Raw genomic sequence first — 17636 nt, 5'->3', positions numbered from 1 at the left:
ATATTTATGGGACTGTCTCTAAAAGCCCCACAGGGGTAAACTAAGCCACGTGTACCCCGAACTGGGGGTGATCAGAAGACGGGCGCCTGGGTGGCTCAGTTGGTTAAGCGTCCGACCCCTGATTTCGGCTCAGATCATGATCTCACTCACGGTCATGAAATCAAGCCCAGCGTCGAGCTCCATGCTGAGCGTAGGACTCTTTCTCTTCCTCTCTCTGCCCCTCCCCTGCTCACACACACTCTCAAAAAAAAAAAAAAAAAAAAGAGATTCTTTCCTCCACTACCGAAAAGTGCTGTGGAATTTACAGAAAACTTCTGTAAAAAGCAGAAAGACACAAGAGTGAGCCAGAGTGGGGAAACGCTCAGCCATGAACAGTCTGGAGAGCAACTCTCCCCCTTCGATTTCCTTCCCTAAAAGAGTTAATCTTAGTGGATTTCAAACTTTTTGATGGTGGAATCCATTCTCCACCCCCCCCCCCCCAGTGAAATCTTACGTAAAACCAAAATATTAAAGAGCTGATGTTTTGATTGATTTACGGGTTCATGTGGTAACATCATAAAGTTGATGAGGACAGAAGCTAATGAGTTGGGGGGGGGTCCCCGAAGGGCTGACAGTTGGTATGACATGTTTGAGTTTTAAGTAGTTCAAATATTACAAACTTTAGATCTATGTAAAAACAGTGGCCTCTGAAGTGTGTATGTGAAGGGGCCACCGGGCTGGATGGTTTCCGGGTCCCTCCAGTTCCAGAAGGTGAAGTCACAGTCAGGCAGTGGCCCTCTTGTGTTCACCTGTAGGACTCAGGCGTTCCTCAGGGGAGGCGATGGACCCCGGGGCCACACTGCGTGGGCCGGAACCTAGCTCCGCTGAGTACTCATGTGACCTTGGGCAGGTGACCTGACCTCTGCGAGCCCGTGTCCTCACCGGTCAGCGAGGATGGACACGGGCAGATACTTTGCCGGGTCACGAGAAGCAAGTAAAGGAACACAGCGTCGGGCAGCCCCCGACAGCACGAAGGTCCCGCTTCTCGGGGAAGGAGACACAGCCGGGGCCCCTGCTGGCGTGCGAGAAGGGCGGCACGAAGCTGGACTCAGACCAGGGCAAGCGTCCATTTACTGGGTTCTCCCAGGGGCTCCTGCGCCCCAGGGTGCTACCCTTGGCTTCCCCTGGTCCACCACCCGGTCCCAGGGCCCAGCGAGCTCCTTGCTGCGCCACGTTTAAGGTGTCCTCTGACCAGCGTACCTGCCCGGGGTGAAGTGGGGTACGCGCGGTTCCCCAAACTTCCCCATGGAGTTACCATGTGCAAGGACCATGTGCCGCGGGGGGCTGGGCCCCTTCAATACACCCCCGGGCCCAGGGCGACACCTCCTGTGCTTTTACTCGTGAGGGGTCACAAGACTTGGGACAGAGAGAGGGAACTAGTGAGCCCCACCCGCCTCTGGAAGGTCACCAAGCACAGCCAAGGGCATGGGTGGCTCGTGGCAACGACTTGAGGAAGCAACTCGACTCTGCGTCTTTGGTTGACTTTTCATCAACAGCATTGGTGGGATCGGTGAAGATCCCCGTGAAGAAGAGGGGGGGGACCCCAAATTCAGATTCTCAGCGATTCTGTTTGCAAGACATTCATTTCTTTTTTCAAGAATCCTTTTTAAACATCACGATTTGGGCTCAAATGATTCCATTTCTAGAAACCGTGTTCTGACTCACACGTGCCTACTCAGGAGAGGAGAGGAGAGCCGGTGGAGAGAGGCACCGTTGCTCTCTCCCCTGGGGAAGTGAAGGATGAGTCCACGGGACGAGCCCAGGAGGGCCCAGCACACGCCCGGCTGGAGCGAGGGACTCCGTCCACACTGCCCATCCCCCGGCCGGTGTCCCAGGCATGGCTGCCTAGCCCGGAGGGAAACTCGATAGTGACCAGGACCAGCTGGCCCGACACCGTGGCTAAATTTAGTTTCATGATGAGCAGTAAAATTCACATGTTCTTTATTTAGTCCATATAATACACCATTTTTAGAGTTTTTTAAAATTAGATAAAAGAGCATATTAAATGGCAAGTGTATGAAGTTTTCTCTTCATAAACAATGTCGAAACAAAAAGTTCTGAATTACAAAATGTTAAAAAATATGTAGGTACTTAACATTTCACTAAAGCGGAAAGTTACAGATATCTTCTAAAGAAAAATAATTGTGCCACTTACCTATTTTTGCTGTTTCTATGAACTTTTTTTTATTCTGTACATAGGACATTTTGTACAAAATATGAAGTCTACATTTTTATTACTTATTACCATAAAACAAAGATACAATGTATGTACAATATTAAAAGGAAGCCATACTAAAGCCACACTAAAAAGACACTCGGACATTTCTGATGTACAGATACAGTCTGGAAACAGTGAAGATGCCGGATGCGGGACTTTACGAAGAAAAACAGTCACCAGTTTGTACTCAGTGTCGTACTTTTGAAATCAGTTTGGTGCAGGATAAACGGCGTATCTATATAATATAATAAATGGTGTATCTTATAGAAGTCGAACAATTAGCACAGGGAATCTGAGTACTAACTAGGAAATAGGCCAAAATATGAAATAATACTCTCGTCAAAGAAAATTAGTTTCTCTCAAAACTTTTTTTTCCCCCCCTTTTTGGTGAATGTTTGTCTTCAATAAAGAGCAGAGATAAAAGCTCGACAAAAAAGGTGTTTTTACAGGCTGAGCTTCATACAGTCACCCAGACAAGGATATTTCGCTTTTTACCGAGGGCAGAGGGGGGGGCCTTCCCAGGACCCTCTCTCGCACACATACTGAACATCCAGAATCGAGGATATCTGAGGATCTATCAGCTAAAGACGGAAGTTCAAACAATGGTATATCAAAATACATAAGACGCTGCTTTATACAATAAAAAGCACCCTTTTTCCCTCAAAAGGAGAAGGCATCTAAACTTTTTGTTTTTAAAGGATACATTTCATAATGGTACAATTGATAGGTACTTGTCAAGTTTCTCAGGAAGCATTTCTTCTCCCAAGGTGGCCCTTCCTGCTTCCAGCTGGGGCGGTTTTTTTCAGGGAGCCCTTGCTCCGAACACGGGGCCCACCCCGCCACCCCCCTCTGCAACCTTCCTCCGGGACGCGGGGACACAGACGTTGCGGACGGAGGGACGGAGGCGACCCCGGAGCAGCGGGCGTCACAGCTGCCCGGGGCCCAGGTCCGCTTCCCACAACGTGTCAGCGGACACCCGCGACCTCGAGTCAGAGCGGACAGCCTGAGAGAAGCCACATCTCATCTTCTGCGCATCAGCGACATTTAACACGAACTTATAGCATCTTAGGCCACAGACCAAGGAGACTGAATCACTTGCTCGGGATAGCAGTACACATCTCAAATAGCTTTCAAGCAGGATAAGGAAGTCAAAATACTGGCCACCCTGAGAGAAATACGGAGCGGACGCACCACGGGCGAAGGGTTTTTCTCCTCGTGCGATTCCATTCAAACAGAAAGCTCAGAACATGCAGGGAAATCTGTGGATCTATAGCAGCATTTGAAGACCCATGGAAACTCAGACACTGTCTTTTCCTGATGAGGTGTTTATACCGCGTGCTCTGGTCGGCGGGGAAGGACTCACTGCGGCCCTGGCGGCTGCCCGTCCGAGCCCTCGGGCCCGCGTCCGGCACCCAGCGGATGTCGGGGCGGCGCCCGGCACGGACGGTGGCGTCTGGTGGCATTTTTGTTACTTTATGCCCAGAGGCGGGGGCCGGACTGGCCGAGCTCGAGAGGGTCTCGTTCTAACTTTCTACAAAATGTATCAAATCAATTCTTAGAGATGAGAATTTTATTCATTCAAGAGCCTCATTAAAGGGCAACCGTGTGTCAGTAGAGACAAAAAAATGCAAAGAAAAAAAAAAGAGGGGACACATCGTTTTAAAATTCCAATTCCGGTCAAGGTGGACGGAGAAAGCCGTTTTCTAAAAACACCTTTCTCCTACGAGCTCACTCGTGGAGTCCCTGGTGCTGGGCCGCGGGCTTGGAAGTATGGCTTTAGCTGTACACGAGAGTAACACGGCACACGGGTCATCAGGCAAAGTAAAGAAACACCTCAGGAAAACACAGTGGCCGAGGATTGTCATGTCACTTTTCCCAGTAAGTTGTGTTAGAATGATGACAGCAAAGGACCACTTCAACGAGATGAAAAGGGAAAAAAAAGAGAGAGAGCAAGGAAGAAAACGACTGACTACTGGCGCAACAGTCACGTGGAAACAATCGAAGAGGTTGTAGAATCTTCAAGAATACGCGATGCGTTTCTGTTTCAAGTGTTCCTCTGATCTGAAGCACATCCACACGATCACAGAACCACTTATGGTAAACGATCGCGAATTCCGTCTGGGCCGAACGTGAAGATGTCTAGGGTGCTCTCCTTAGCTCTGATTTGGGGAAGCCGTCTTACGGGGGCCGTGCCGGGGCCGAGACGACACGCCGGGGACGCGGCCGGTGGCCCTCGGGCTCCACGGACACATCGGGGAAGCCACCATTGTTTGAACTCCTAATCTCGAGCTGAGGCAGAGTGTGTCGCTGCCTACAGACGGGGTGGAAGAAAAGCTCGGACTCTGAGTGTAACTGATTTGTATGGCACACAAGGGATGTATTTTCTACAGACTCCAGGAGAGAGCAGGCATCCCCAGCCCGACGCGGTCCTCCGGGGGACTAGCGCCCGTCCTGGGAGACCAGCTGGTCAGCTCTGCAGTGAGCCTCCAAGGCGTTCTTGGTGTGGAGGTCCTGAGGCAGCTCAGACTTGCGGCGCACGAGGGGCCGGTCCTTCTTCAGATCTTTCTGGGCCTGGAATCAAAAATGCAGGGACGTTGGCGACCAACGAGGCCACGCAGGGGTCAGAGGGCAGCCGTGGGCCGGGAGCCCAGCACGCACGCTCCAGGGCTGCCCTGAGAACTCTGTGGCGCGGGCCTCACCCCCCACGGCCTGGGCCGTTGGAGACGACCTAACCACCAGGGTGATGGGCTGGCAATCCGGTCTAAAAAGTGTGGCTCTGCACCCAGCACTCCACACCCCTCTGTCTTGCAAATCCACTGGTTTCAGCAAACCTCATCGCTATCAAAACCCTCCTACTTCATCAAAGAGGACGAAAGGCATTTTTATGCCGATGCCCGCTACCGAAGCCGTTCAGAAAGTGGAAATTTCCTTTGGAGGTGGATAAAACGAATGGAAGAGAAACACATTAACGCTGGATTTGGAGTCAAGCAAAGGTCTCAAACTTCTGTCAAATTTGGAAAAAGGTCTTCAAGGGAAGAGGTGCTAAATGGGTCGCTTGTGGGGACAAGCCCTCTAGGACTTAGAAAAACAGTATTTTAATTATTCACATAAAATTTCCCAATATTAAGAATAAGAAATAAAAGACCCCCTTCTCCACCTCATTCTCTTCCTCAAGTTCAGTTTTTAGGTTTTACTTAATCATATTTATTTATTTCTTTTAACGCTTATTTATTTTTGAGAGAGAGACAGAGCATGAGTGGGGAAGGGGCAGAGAGAGAGGGAGACACAGAATCCGAAGCAGGCTCCCGGCTCAGAGCTGTCAGCACAGAGCCCTAAGCGGGGCTCGAACCCATGAACCACGAGATTATGACCTGAGCCAAAGTCGGAGGCTTAACTGACTGAGCCCCCCAGGTGCCCCTTCACTTAAACATTTAAAAAAAAAAGGTTCCTATTTTTCCACGAGGCTTTAGAGCATCGTGAATCTGCAAAGAAAGCGGGGTGGGGGGCCTGATCTGGGCAGTTTGCACCAAAAGCGCCCACATCTCCATGATTAACAATTCCACAAATCACTCAGTTTTGATGCAGAGCTACTGCATTAATGCCAGTACTTCTGAAACGAAACGAGCCACCTAAGTCATCTCAACGCCATATATCCACCAGAAGACTGCCAATTAGTTGCACGCTTTAACCAGAACCAAGCCTTTCTGCTTAGCGTCTCCATCAAAAAGAAGACAGAGTTTAAAGAGAACACATTCTCTTTGCGGTAGAGAACTAATGCCTTATCGGAGAAAATTCGAGGGAAGTCAGTCGTCTGACAGGAAGGACATAACCACAGCCTCTCACAGTTCCTGGATGTCTACCCTCAGCAGACAGAAAGTAGACTTTTCCTGGCTTTTAAGAACAATTCCAGAGCCTGCGGAAAAGTCATACGTGGAAAGTTCCCATCTTTTGCAGAGCTAACATTTCCTGGGGAGATTTTCTGCAAATTTATCTACGGAAACGGCAACAACGTCAGGGTTCGGAAGGAACGTTGTGCGACATGTCAGGAATATTTCTAGAAATGTTACTTGGAAATTAACACTCGGTGATGGTAAAGGTGGGGATTTTGAGTTCTCCCCCTGAAAACTAGCCAGAGATGGTTTCTGGAGAGCCGCCCGCGTCAGGAGGCCGTGAGGGCACGCGCCCCGAGGACTGTCAGTCACGGTGCCGACGCACGTTTGCTTTTGGCCCACAAGACACTCAAGAGGGAAAATTCTACCCTGGATTTTGTGTCCCTTCCACGTGCAGCTGTAAAATAAAGCCTAAGCGAGGCCAAACGAAACCAACACTTTGACGTCCTGGAAATATTTAACCACTGCCGACACAGGCCTTCATTCCAGAGAAGCAACTTTTAGACAGAAAAAGCCAACAGTAAAAACCTCGGAACTGGAACCAGTGCAGGCAAGCGGAGAGAACAAACATGAGCCCCGATCACCCGAAGGGTCGGCAAGGGTGCCGGGCACGTCTGGGCCTTTCTGCGCGGGCATCTTAGCCTGGCAGGTAGGGCAGAGCGTGATTTTCACGAACCACGAGAGGGAAAAGACCAGAAGCACAGCAGGCAGGGAAGGAGGAGGGAGCACGAGCAGAGGGGATGGCGGGGTGGGGGTGGGGATAGAGCAAGGAAGGGCTGGAGGCCGGGCCTCTGTGGGCTGCGCGTCCGCAGGTCTGAAAGGCCAAGTTCATACAGTTAAGTGGTAGCAGGAGAGCAGGCCTCGCGGACACATGACGGTGCGCGTTTTTACTATGTCACTGAGGACACAACCAGTCAGGGCTTCTCTTGTGGTCCTTCCCACCACAAGCTGGAACGACAGGGGGAAGCGGGAAGATACTTCATGTCCAACGTTAGTTTGTCAGGGCTTCGCCTGAGGACACGAGCCTTAAACACACTCTACGTGTTAAGTTGTACCTTCGCTTCCCACCTTTCGTCTGTCTACACCTTCTTTATTTGCATGGTTGACACTGCTTTTCTCCCAACTGACTGTTACCAATGAGAATTGTAAACATTTTAAACATCTCTGGTAGAAATGTCATAAACACGCAATTTACTATTTTTCTTCGGATGTTCTATGTAGGGTTATACAAGTTTCTCAAAAACAAAACAAATCGTGGTTCTCACAGGTCAACATATAATTTGTATTTCTCTAGAAAATTCCAACCAACCACCGCCCCCCCTCCCGGAGGACTTCCTTCCCTCCCCTGGTACAGTTCTGCCATCCACCTCTTATGCCTCCCGTTCTGGCTGACGTTCAAATCGTTTTAAATAAGTGTGGACTTATCTTGCAAAAAATAAAATTAGCCAAAAACAAAATTAGAAGCGCACTGAAAATATTCAAATTTTAATTTTTAGCTGTTATTTGCTCTCCAAATTGTGCACATAACTTTCCTGCATCTAGGTATCTTCTCCTTGCTTTAACAGCAGAGTTTTTGAGAGTTTCAGGAATATGACTCCAACATTTTTCAAATTCGTAAGAGTCTATCGTATCAAATATTATACCTAAGAGCCTGCACTATAAATATATTCATCTAGATAGTTTGAGATTGGGGGAGGGGTGGATTCCACTGAACTGTTGAAATCGATATGAAGTCTTCAAATTGGGTGGTATTAATCTTCCAGTTTTATTCTTTTTCAAAGTTGTTTTGGCTATTCTGGGTCCTCTGTGTTTCCATATGAATTTTAGAATCCGCATGTCATTAAAAAAAATAAAAAGTGTGCTGGGAGTCTGACTGAGATCACGTTAATTTGGGGAGAAGTGGTATTTTAATGGCATCCAGTCTTCTGACCCAGGAACGTGATCATAGAAATCTAAGAGGCAGGGGCGGGCAAATAATTTTTGTAGAACTGTCGAATACATAGAAAAACTTATTTCATCTCATTTCAAGAGTCATGATACAAGAGTTCTCTAGGAAACTCAGCACTAAGTGGGTAGGTGATTTGACAGCGATCCCTTCACGTTATGTGGAAGGTGCTCCCCTGGGAAGGAGCTGCGCCCTGTGCTAAGGAAAGGGGGGTGCGTCCACCATGCGGAAGGTGTTCTTGGGACTGGCGGGGCCACAAATACTAGGGTCAACTCTAAGAGGCAGTTTTTCACTCAACATTAGAATGCTCTTTTGGTTTGCATTCTTGAACAAATACTTGATCCCTTAGAGTCACCTTAAATCATAAATAGGACCATAATGTACACTTCCATTACATTCTGGACACAGGTCATTCTCTCCCTGCACTGGACCAAAGGCTGTACCCCCCCCCAAAAAAACCCCTCCAAAACAGAAAACTGAACAAACCCAAAAGCCTCCAAAGCCAAACTATTTAATGCACAATTTCCTTTCGGCCAATTTCCTTTCCAACTCTGCATGGTCTATGCGACTTAAAAACGAATGTGGTCACAAATTCTTGGGCAACGTCCTGGTAGGAGGGACACTGGTCTGATTTTCTCTGAGTCTGCAAGTGATGGGCAAGCTCTCATGGCTTTAGCATACCATGAGCCGTAAAACCAAAACGGTAGTTTAAAAAATGACCCTGTCCCGGTTAAAAAAAAAAAAAAAAAAAAAAAAAAAAAAAAGAAGTAGGAAAATTAACACCCCCAGAGCCAGTACAGAGAAAAATATAATTTTTTCTTAACTTTGTTCATTGCTAAGAATATTACTTGTAAGGAAATTACGGAATCTACCTGGATTACATTTACTAGGAGTGTTCTGCGTTTCTCCCCCGTATTTTCAAGGTTTGATCTTCAGCGAAGGCTAGGGGCTGGCTGGGCAGGAAGCGGCATGGACTTGGTCAGTGGGGTCGCCCTCTCTGGGCAGCTCTATGAAAAAAGGAGTCTGGACCAGTGCTGCCCAATGGAAAAATAACGTGTTCCAAGTATGGAACTCCAAGTTTTCTAGTAGCCACATTAAAAAAGTAAAGGGCAATAGATGAAATTAATTTTAAAAGTATTTTTTATTCGGCCCGATATACCCCAAATGCTATTATCATCGCAACAACAGAAAATTACGGATGAGAGGTTTTTGCATTCTTTTCTTCATACCGAGCCTGGGAGCTCCCGTGCTGTCGGCTGACGGCACAACGGCTCGGCGCAGGTGGCCACGCTTCGAGGGCTCGGCAGCCCCATGCGGCCTGGACGGCGGAGGTCCCGTGCTCTTGCTAACGCCTGACCCCATCCGAGCAGGTGGGGAGTGGAATCTTACTAGCACCCTCTCTGCTTCAGTGGGTTCCAAGCACTGACGACGCTGCGTCCACCTGTATCCGGTGCACAACACGGTCTGGCCCGCGTGACCTTTCAGGCTTCGGCATCGTAGCACTGGTTGTCACCAGGACTTGTGGAGCTGGCCCCCGGGGATTCAAGTTGCAGAGTCAGCGAGGCCCACGTCCCCCTGCGCCGCCCACACCCCGATCCAGGCAGGACTGTGCTGGGTCCCAGGAAGTGAAGACAGGTAGGCACGTTCAGAGAAACTCAGCAAGTGACAGGCTCCTCGCGCAGGCAGGGACTTGGCACATGACCCTCTTCGGAGCCCACACGGTACATCTTCCCGGTTTAGTAAGAAACGTCCGTCTCTGGATCGGTGGTGATCTGAACAGGTATTTCTACCACCGTGGAAACAAACCACCTGAGCACAGGCGTGGCGTGAGGTGGTCCTGACAACGATCCCGGCCTGCAGGCGTCCCTGGCTCCTGAGCGGCCCCGGGAGGCAGTGCGAAGGGGAGGAGAATGAGGCTCTCTGCCCGGTGTCCTGGGGCCGTGGGGGCGTGACAGGGGACGCCCCGGCGCCACAGCACGTGGGACGGTGCAGAGGGACACCACTGCCAAAGGTCCGATTTTCGCCCAGGTTGACATCTGAAGGACAGTTAAGGGCTGAGATCATTACTGTTAATATAAACGAGGCAAATAATCAAAACTCTCAAAGATTCCGCCCGGTACTTTGATCGTTAGGACGTATGGAGCTGCGACTGTCTCCGAGCTTCCCGACACGGAGTCTCTCGCTGGGCTCACACCAAAGGCGCTGGCCTGGATCCCGTCACCTCCTACAAGTGTTTCTCAGACAAACTGGCGCGGGCGCACCCCAGCTCAGCTCTGCGCGCTGTTACCTGGCGGGGCCTGTCCGCTCACTGTCTCTCTCAGCGTCTGCGCATCTTCAGACAGAGGCCCGTCCGTCCCCGTTGCCACCGGGAGGCTCACGGTGCTCGCTTCACGACACACCGCATGCTGCAACGTAAAGCTGGGAGCCCCTCTCTGTTCGCGCTCAGGCTGCGGACGCCAAGGGTCTCATCCTGGCGGGGGGCACGTCTCCCCGCCGGCGCCCTCCCCGGGGCCCCCTCCGGCCCGGACCTGCGGGGCCTCACAAACCAGAGCCCTTTCATTCTCCTCGGCCCGCGGGGCACCGGGCAAGGAGCGCGACGCAGGCTGCAGCCTCCCTTCCAGAGCCTTCCCCGGTCCCGGGCCGGAGTCCACGTGCCCACCTGGACCGCTCCATGCCGACAGCCCCTGCTCACCACCCCGGCTGCACGCACCTGCCGGCCTCACCCCTTCACCCCACGCTCTAACTCACTGGAACCGCCTTATCAGCCCCACCCCCGTGTCCACACCCTCGGCATCTCTGCTCTCTAGCCAGAACTCCGCCAGCTGGCTGGGACGGCCGGGTCGCACGCTGCGACCCCGGGGCCGGGCACGGAGGGAAGGGCTGGTGTGCCTTCGGGTCCGGGAGGCCCTGGGACCCACCGTCCTTGGGCTCTAGGAGCCGCAGACGCGTTTCTGGCCACGGGCGTCTCTGTCTCTGAGTAGGACGCGGGGTAAGGTCATGGCAGAGGGCTGCTGTGATGGTGACAGTGAGCTACGTGTCCCCTTTGTCTGTGAGGGGGAGGGCAGGGGAGGAAGACACGGGGGTGGGGGAGCCGCAAGCAGGTGCCCCGAAAGCCCTTCTCGCTTGGCAACAAACACGTCGCTGGGCTGATGGGAGGGACTGAGGGAGCTGCCTGCGCCCCCACTCCCTCCCCACGGCCCCTCCAATGGTACCACAGACGATGGGGCTGGGGGAGCTCTTGGCTGCTAAGCCAGTCATCGGGTTTTACCCTCCCGGCCTCTCTGGACACGACGGGCCCAACGGATGGAACACAACCGCCCCGAGACTGCTCCGGTTCCCCTCCTGCCTCCCTGCCCCTCCCGATGGCTCCCCGCTCCCCGGGGGTCTCCCTGCCTGGCCTCTGTTCACAGCGCTGCTGGGCCCTCAGACACGGCCCTCCGCCCCACCATTCCTGTCAACCCAGCCTCGGCCACATACTTCTACGAGCCCCCAGGGCGGGCCCCTCCCAGTACCCCATCCTCCTGGCTGCCACAAAGAACTTTCTGGAATGCAAGTCTGACGACACCACTTCTCTCCTTAAGACACTAACACCTGCATCCATTTTGGGGATAAAATCGACATTTGCTCCGTCTCCAGCTTCGTCCCTCGTCCAGACCAACGCAGCCGCTCCTCCATAGCCAACAGTCCACCTGTGCCGAACAACTCGGATTCCTGACTCTGCTCTCTGCCTCGAGGACCTTCCCCCAAATTCAGACTGGGGAGGTCCCCTTTGAGACTTCCCCTCCAAGGAGCTCAGCCCTCCTGCTGGGGACACCTCGGCCGTGGCCGTGCCACTGTCACAGGGTGTCTTTACGCGTCCCCGTCAGAGGCAGGAAGCAGACCTCCTGGCTTCCTCTCCAGCATCTCCTGGGTTATAATCTGACCATCTGAAATGAATTCTCTTTGCTTCCATCTGGCTCCCCTCACGGATCCTAAGCTCCTTGAAGCTGTGTCCTGTTCTCGTCTTGGTATCTGGGGAATGTCCCGTGACTCAGGACACCCGGCTGGTGCCCATCTGCCAAGTGCAGTGGCTGCCTGGGCACAGCACCTCAGGGGCTCAGAGCAGCACGAGGAACCACGACTCTCACGAGGAGGCACAGGGGTTGCTTTTTAACCAGCATTTCAGCTTCTGGCTGCTCCGAGGGAAAAGCGGGGCGCACTCCATGTGGGAGTGGGAGAGCCGTGTGGGGCCCCTGGTCCTCTCTGGAGCTCAGGGCAAAGAGAGGTGGGAACAAGAATGCTACAGACCGGTCTCAGCAAGAAAAGGGCCACACAGCGGCCACCGCAGGAGAGGACTCTTACGAGGAGTAAAAACCTCTGCTGAGGCTGGGGTCACGGCAGGGTGAAGGAACACACACGTCGCCCCGAGGGGCCCGTCTCTCAGAGGGAAGCAGGTGGCACCCGATTTCACACGAGTGCCTGTCTTCCTTGCACACGAATCCCGCCAAAGTCAGGCGGAAATAAGCAGTCACCTGTGACTTGGCCTCTTTGGCGGAGTCGGAAAACACACTTACGTTAGAAATCCTCAGTATTTCGTGACTTAAAAAAAACCTAAATGATGCGGGACATTAAGACCCCCCCCCAAAGGAGCCGCCGTAGACCCCCCCAGCCCAGGACAGATGGGGAGACCTCCAGATACAGGTCGGTGAGCAGACAGTGCCCTGCTGGGGATGCGCCCTAAAAAAGAAGCTATTGAATCGGTTCCTCAAAAAGGCAGATTTGAGATACAGAGCCAAAGCTTGAAAGACCCGGCTGCTTTCATGGCGGAAACGGGAAGCAGGATGTTTCGTCCACTGGGTTATTACCTTTTGTCGTTGCTGTTGCAGACAGCGAGCAGAGACTAGGACTTAGACAAGACGCCCTCTCTCTCAAGTGAGAATCAAGTCCCGAGGCCCCGCTTTTCAGCTCTGAGACATTAGCTCGTGAAGCATTTTCCTTTTGGAGACGCTGCATCGGGGACTGCTGCACGCAGACAGGACTCACGGGGCTCGGGTCACACATGGTTTCAACGGGGAGATGGTCAACACAGCGCCCAGAACGCCACATTCCCCGCAGGTGCAGCCCAGGGCGCTTACGGTGTCGCCTGCCTGGGACACAGCAGAGAGCGGCCCAGAGGAGGAAACGCGTCACGTAAGAAAAACTCAGGAGAAGCTCAGGAAAAGGGAAACGAGAGCAATTTCTGTTTCGGAAGGCACACCTGTGACAGCACAGCAGAGAAACGAGGCCACGTTTGTCATACAGCCAACCCGCTCTTTTTCGTTTGTAACGTGAAAGCTTGATGCGGTTTCCCAGGAGATTATTTCTATGTTCCAGGCGACACAGCTAAAAATCAGCCTTTCTGATTGGTTTCAGGTGTGGGTTTGGGGTGCGCGTGTGGTGGGGTGTCTGGCGATGCTGACCGGGACGCCCGGCTGGCTGCCCTTCTCACGGGGCCGTCAGGCAGGGCCCCTCCGCCTCCACCTCCACCGGCCCCGGATCTGGGCTTTCACGGTGTTGTGGAACAAACGTCAGTATTCCAGCCTCACGTTCAACATCCCTTCTGTTCCAGCAGGTGGACAGGGCAGTTCTGTGGCAGAGCACAGAATCGGTCGTGTCAGGGAAAGGCCGTGGGGGTAGCTCCAGGGCGGAAGGAAGGCCTCACTTAACGTCATTCGGCTTTCCTGAGGTGTAAGTCTCTCGAATGTGGTTTTATCAAAGGGAACACGATTGATACATTACATCAACACACACTTTTAGCTTCGTGATCACGTGCTGTTTTTTATGAGAGGTCAGAGCGCCACGAATCCCGCACAACCGACTTAGTAAATGATTTACGCCTGCCTCTGGCCCAAGGAAACAGATGGCTTGGAACCTAGCTTCACCTCAACGAGCCTTTTAGGATTTTGAGGGTACCGAGGGGTTCTTGTCAGGTACAAGCTTTTCTGGGAGCCTGAGGACCGCCAGCGGGCTGTTACTGTGGTGGAGAGGCGCACAGACGATCTTCAGAAAAGTGGCCCCGTGGTGACCAGGGGGCCCGCCCGTGAGGCAGTGCTCCAGTCACCCAGACCAGCGTGCGTAACACCAAAGACCACACAACCCAGAACCCCCAGCCGCCCTCGGAGCCCCAGGGCGGGCGCCGTGCGGGCCACCGCATCGCCTGCTCCGGGAGACACGCCGCGTGCACGCACCTGCCAGAGCGCGCTGGAACCTTCTAGCGAGGACGGGAGAGAGGGTTAGTTGCTAACACGCAGACGTCAGGCAATTTTTAACGATTAAAAGGCTCAGCGTATAGGAACCTAGTTTTAGGAAAGAGGACACGGACATCGTACTTCATCGACTTCAAATCTATGTTCCTTTCTTTTGGACTGACTTCGATATTAAAAAGAAAGGGACGTATCGTTTTAGCTACAGCATCTATGACGTTGGTGAGGAGAAAGCAAATCATAATCTTGGCCCAAAATAGACGTTGTATCCTGGCTTTCTTTTTACCACAGTATATTGGTTAAGATTTAGATCTTATTGAAAAAGCAGAGGAAAAAAAGGTCAATTCTGTGGTAAAAATTTGGTGGGGCAAAATAAGTTACTTGTACGAAAGTTGAGAAGTATTTTTATTGCAGACATTTCCACATACAAGGTTAGTGAAGCCGACCCCCTCCCTGCCCATGATGCAGCCACATTCCTAGTTCATAAAAACATTCAAGAGATACCCTAGACGTTTTCACGTTACTCTTTTTAGTACCTGGGGGTTTGCTTTGGCTAGATTTTCTATTTTAACCCACGCTTCTTCTCGTTCTTTCATTTTTAGCTTCTCTCTGAAAAATAGTAAAATGTCATTGGCATTAGAGAGAGGGATCACATTCAAGAGAGGAAACAATGACAAGGCCAGCAACACAATCACCTGCTTCCCTCTGTCACTTTCTGGTTTCTACTCCACATTCTTCACAGTGGTGATCACAATATAGGTTAACACGGAAAACGAAATGCAAAACACAAGCCAGACTTAGGGGAGAAGATTTAACAACTAGATGTGCTAGAATTTTAACACGTTGAGGCATGTGGGTTCTTAGGAAGACTTATACGAGTACATCTCAGGTCTCTGTCCTTCCTGGTTTCGCTGCTTCTCCAGAAGACCTATATAATTTTGAAGAAAAGCTCACAGAGCCATGAAAGGTGAGACCATTCCACAGCGTAAAGGCACTGAGGTTAAGAGCCGATGTCCCAACAAGGGCGGCTTTAAAAAGGAACGGTCTTCAGACCTGGTTCCTGTCAGATTCCCCCACCAGTGAGTCACATGACCTTTGGCGAATCACTTAACCACCTGGACCCAACTTTTTTTTTTTTTTAAATCTGGAAAATGTGCTGCAAGATCCTTTTCAGAAAGCTAAGATACTTGCCCTCTGAAGAGCCGGTGGCGCATCTGAACACCGCGCTCAGCCGGGAGGGGGCCCAGAAGACGGCCTGTGCACGTGTGCCCGTGCGCCTTCCCTGTTCTGCGGACCCTCACCTCACACCCTGCACACGCCGTCCTCCTGTGTGTTTTGCTGTCTTCCCTCTCCACACTACCCACGAGGGCACGGATTTTTGTTTCGTGCCCTGTTGTGTTGCCGGAGCCTAAAACAGGGCCTGGTGTGCAGGTAAACATGTACATACTGTCTACAGAATGAATGCGACGGCTGTTCATAAATATCCTGTAATTTGAACTACACTCGTTCAACGTTTCTCTGTCTTAGCCAGCTTCTAGTGGCAGAGAAGCAAAGAATAAAATCTGCCCAGAGCCCACGCCGCACTCTGACACCCTTCAAGCGTGAGAGTGGGGCCCTGGCTCTGTGAAGGACACAGGCCAGGCTCCAGAAGGGGCCCGATAAAGCTCTGTTGACACAGGCGCTTGCTCTCTCGCAGAAATCTGATGGGACAGAATCCAAATTCCTGCCTTGTGAACCTAAAAAATCACTATACCTCACAGCCTTTACGTGTTCCCCGAGAAAAGCAAAAATTCTGAAAGTTAGGTCCTCACACACATTTTGCAGAGACAACTGAACTGGCAGCACGGGGCGGGGGGAGGGGAGCGGGGGACAGAGGAGTTCTCTGAAGATGAGCTAACATGACACATTTTCATTTGTTTTCCAAGTATGAGAGACTTGACTTTGCTTTAGAGACCTGATGAGCTTTTCCGGACAAACAGCGGAAGAGGTCTATTCGGGACTGAGGAAAAAGCCCTCAAGGGAGCAGCTCTGGAAGGGGGCAACTTACTTCAGCTTCTCCGCTTTGAACTGCTGGGTACAGTCGTCAAACAGTTTCTGGTTCATCTCCATGAAGAGCTTCAGTGCGTTGTAGATCAGGCCGTGTATTGTCCTGTAAGCAGAACTTCCTGTTCAGGCTCCGAACACGCCACCCGTCCCTCCACCCCTCCCCGCCTCGCCCTGCGAGGCCACAGCCCTCCTCCTCCCCGCTCGGCCCGACGGCTCCCAGGCCTCCCAGCCCGTGCGGCGGCCACTCGGCCCCTCACGGAGCACCCGGCCCCGAGGCCTCTCGGTGCGGTGTCCTGGCTGACGGCGGCCAAAAACCACCTTCCTTGGAAACAGAATAAAAAAGTGTTGAAACTTGAAAAAATACAGCTCAGGAGCGTCTAGGTGGCTCCGTCGGTTAAGTGTCCGACTCTTCAGCTCGGCTCAGGTCCTGATCTCACCGTGTGTGAGTTTGAGCCCCGCGTCGGGCTCTGTGCTGGCAGCAGGGGCCTGCTTGGATTTTCTCTCTCTGTCCCTCCCCCACTCACGCCCTTTCTCTCTTAGAAACAAACATTTGGGAATGTATACGTAATTAAAACCCACTGGGATGTGTCGGGGACAATAACGGAAACCCTTCATTTCCCATAAACGTCAGTTTCCTTTTAATCTTATTAAGAACAGAAAAGTTTTTAATCATGCCAAAACAGAGCTCTGGAAGACAGAATATAAAATTACCATAGGATAGCTTAATGGCACTTAACTTCCCGGCTCTGACACCCACGAGAGGGGGGAGGCCCCGCTGCTCTGAGACCCAGTGGGGTCCGAAGAGGACGCCAGTCCCCCTCGCCATCAGATGACAGCCACACCGCGGTGAGGTCAGCAGAACTGCCCTGGGACACCTGGGAGGCTGTTAGTTAAGCGTCCGACTTCCTTCGGCTCAGGTCATGATCTCACAGTTTGTGGGTTCGAGCCCCACATCGGGCCCTGTGCTGGCAGCTCAGAGCCCGGAGCCTGTTTCAGAGTCTGTGTCTCCCTCTCTCTCTGCCCCTCCCCTGCTTGTGCTTTCTCTCTCTCTCTCAAAAATAATTAAAAAAAAGAAAAATTAAGACCAAAAAACCTCCCCAAACCAAGAACTGCCCAGCAGAGCCTGGTCAACCCACAGCGTCGTGAGCAACGGCAGAAAAACTTAAGCCTCAAACCGTGACTGCTGCTGCTGCTGCTGCTTTTGTGGTTGTTGCACGATTCACAGCTACTTCTTAACTCACTTCATGATACCCAACTCGCATTTGGAAACACCTGAA

At 51.9% G+C, this 17636-nt stretch overlaps 1 protein-coding gene across 3 annotated transcripts in view; it reads right to left on the bottom strand.

Moving 5' to 3' along the window:
- Positions 1 to 1963: 1963 nt before the first annotated feature.
- The window catches only part of PPP2R5C (protein phosphatase 2 regulatory subunit B'gamma), a 127516-nt gene continuing 111843 nt past the window's right edge, over positions 1964 to 17636 (bottom strand). For 2 of the 3 annotated variants that reach the window (XM_053889822.1, XM_019462282.2), the window contains 3 exons: positions 16361 to 16462; positions 14850 to 14922; positions 1964 to 4828 (listed from right to left, as the gene is read on the bottom strand). In XM_053889822.1, coding sequence (XP_053745797.1) covers positions 4697 to 4828; positions 14850 to 14922; positions 16361 to 16462 — 307 coding nt within the window. In that variant the 3' untranslated portion in view covers positions 1964 to 4696. Of the gene's footprint in view, positions 4834 to 10385; positions 10498 to 14849; positions 14923 to 16360; positions 16463 to 17636 lie in introns of all 3 variants that reach the window. The other variant, XM_019462283.2, reaches the window with a different exon arrangement.

Source organism: Panthera pardus, unplaced genomic scaffold (assembly GCF_024362965.1).
Source record: "Panthera pardus isolate Hobbes unplaced genomic scaffold, ASM2436296v1 HiC_scaffold_24, whole genome shotgun sequence".
Lineage (NCBI taxonomy): Eukaryota > Metazoa > Chordata > Mammalia > Carnivora > Felidae > Panthera > Panthera pardus.
This window is presented reverse-complemented; position numbering and strand designations above follow the sequence as displayed.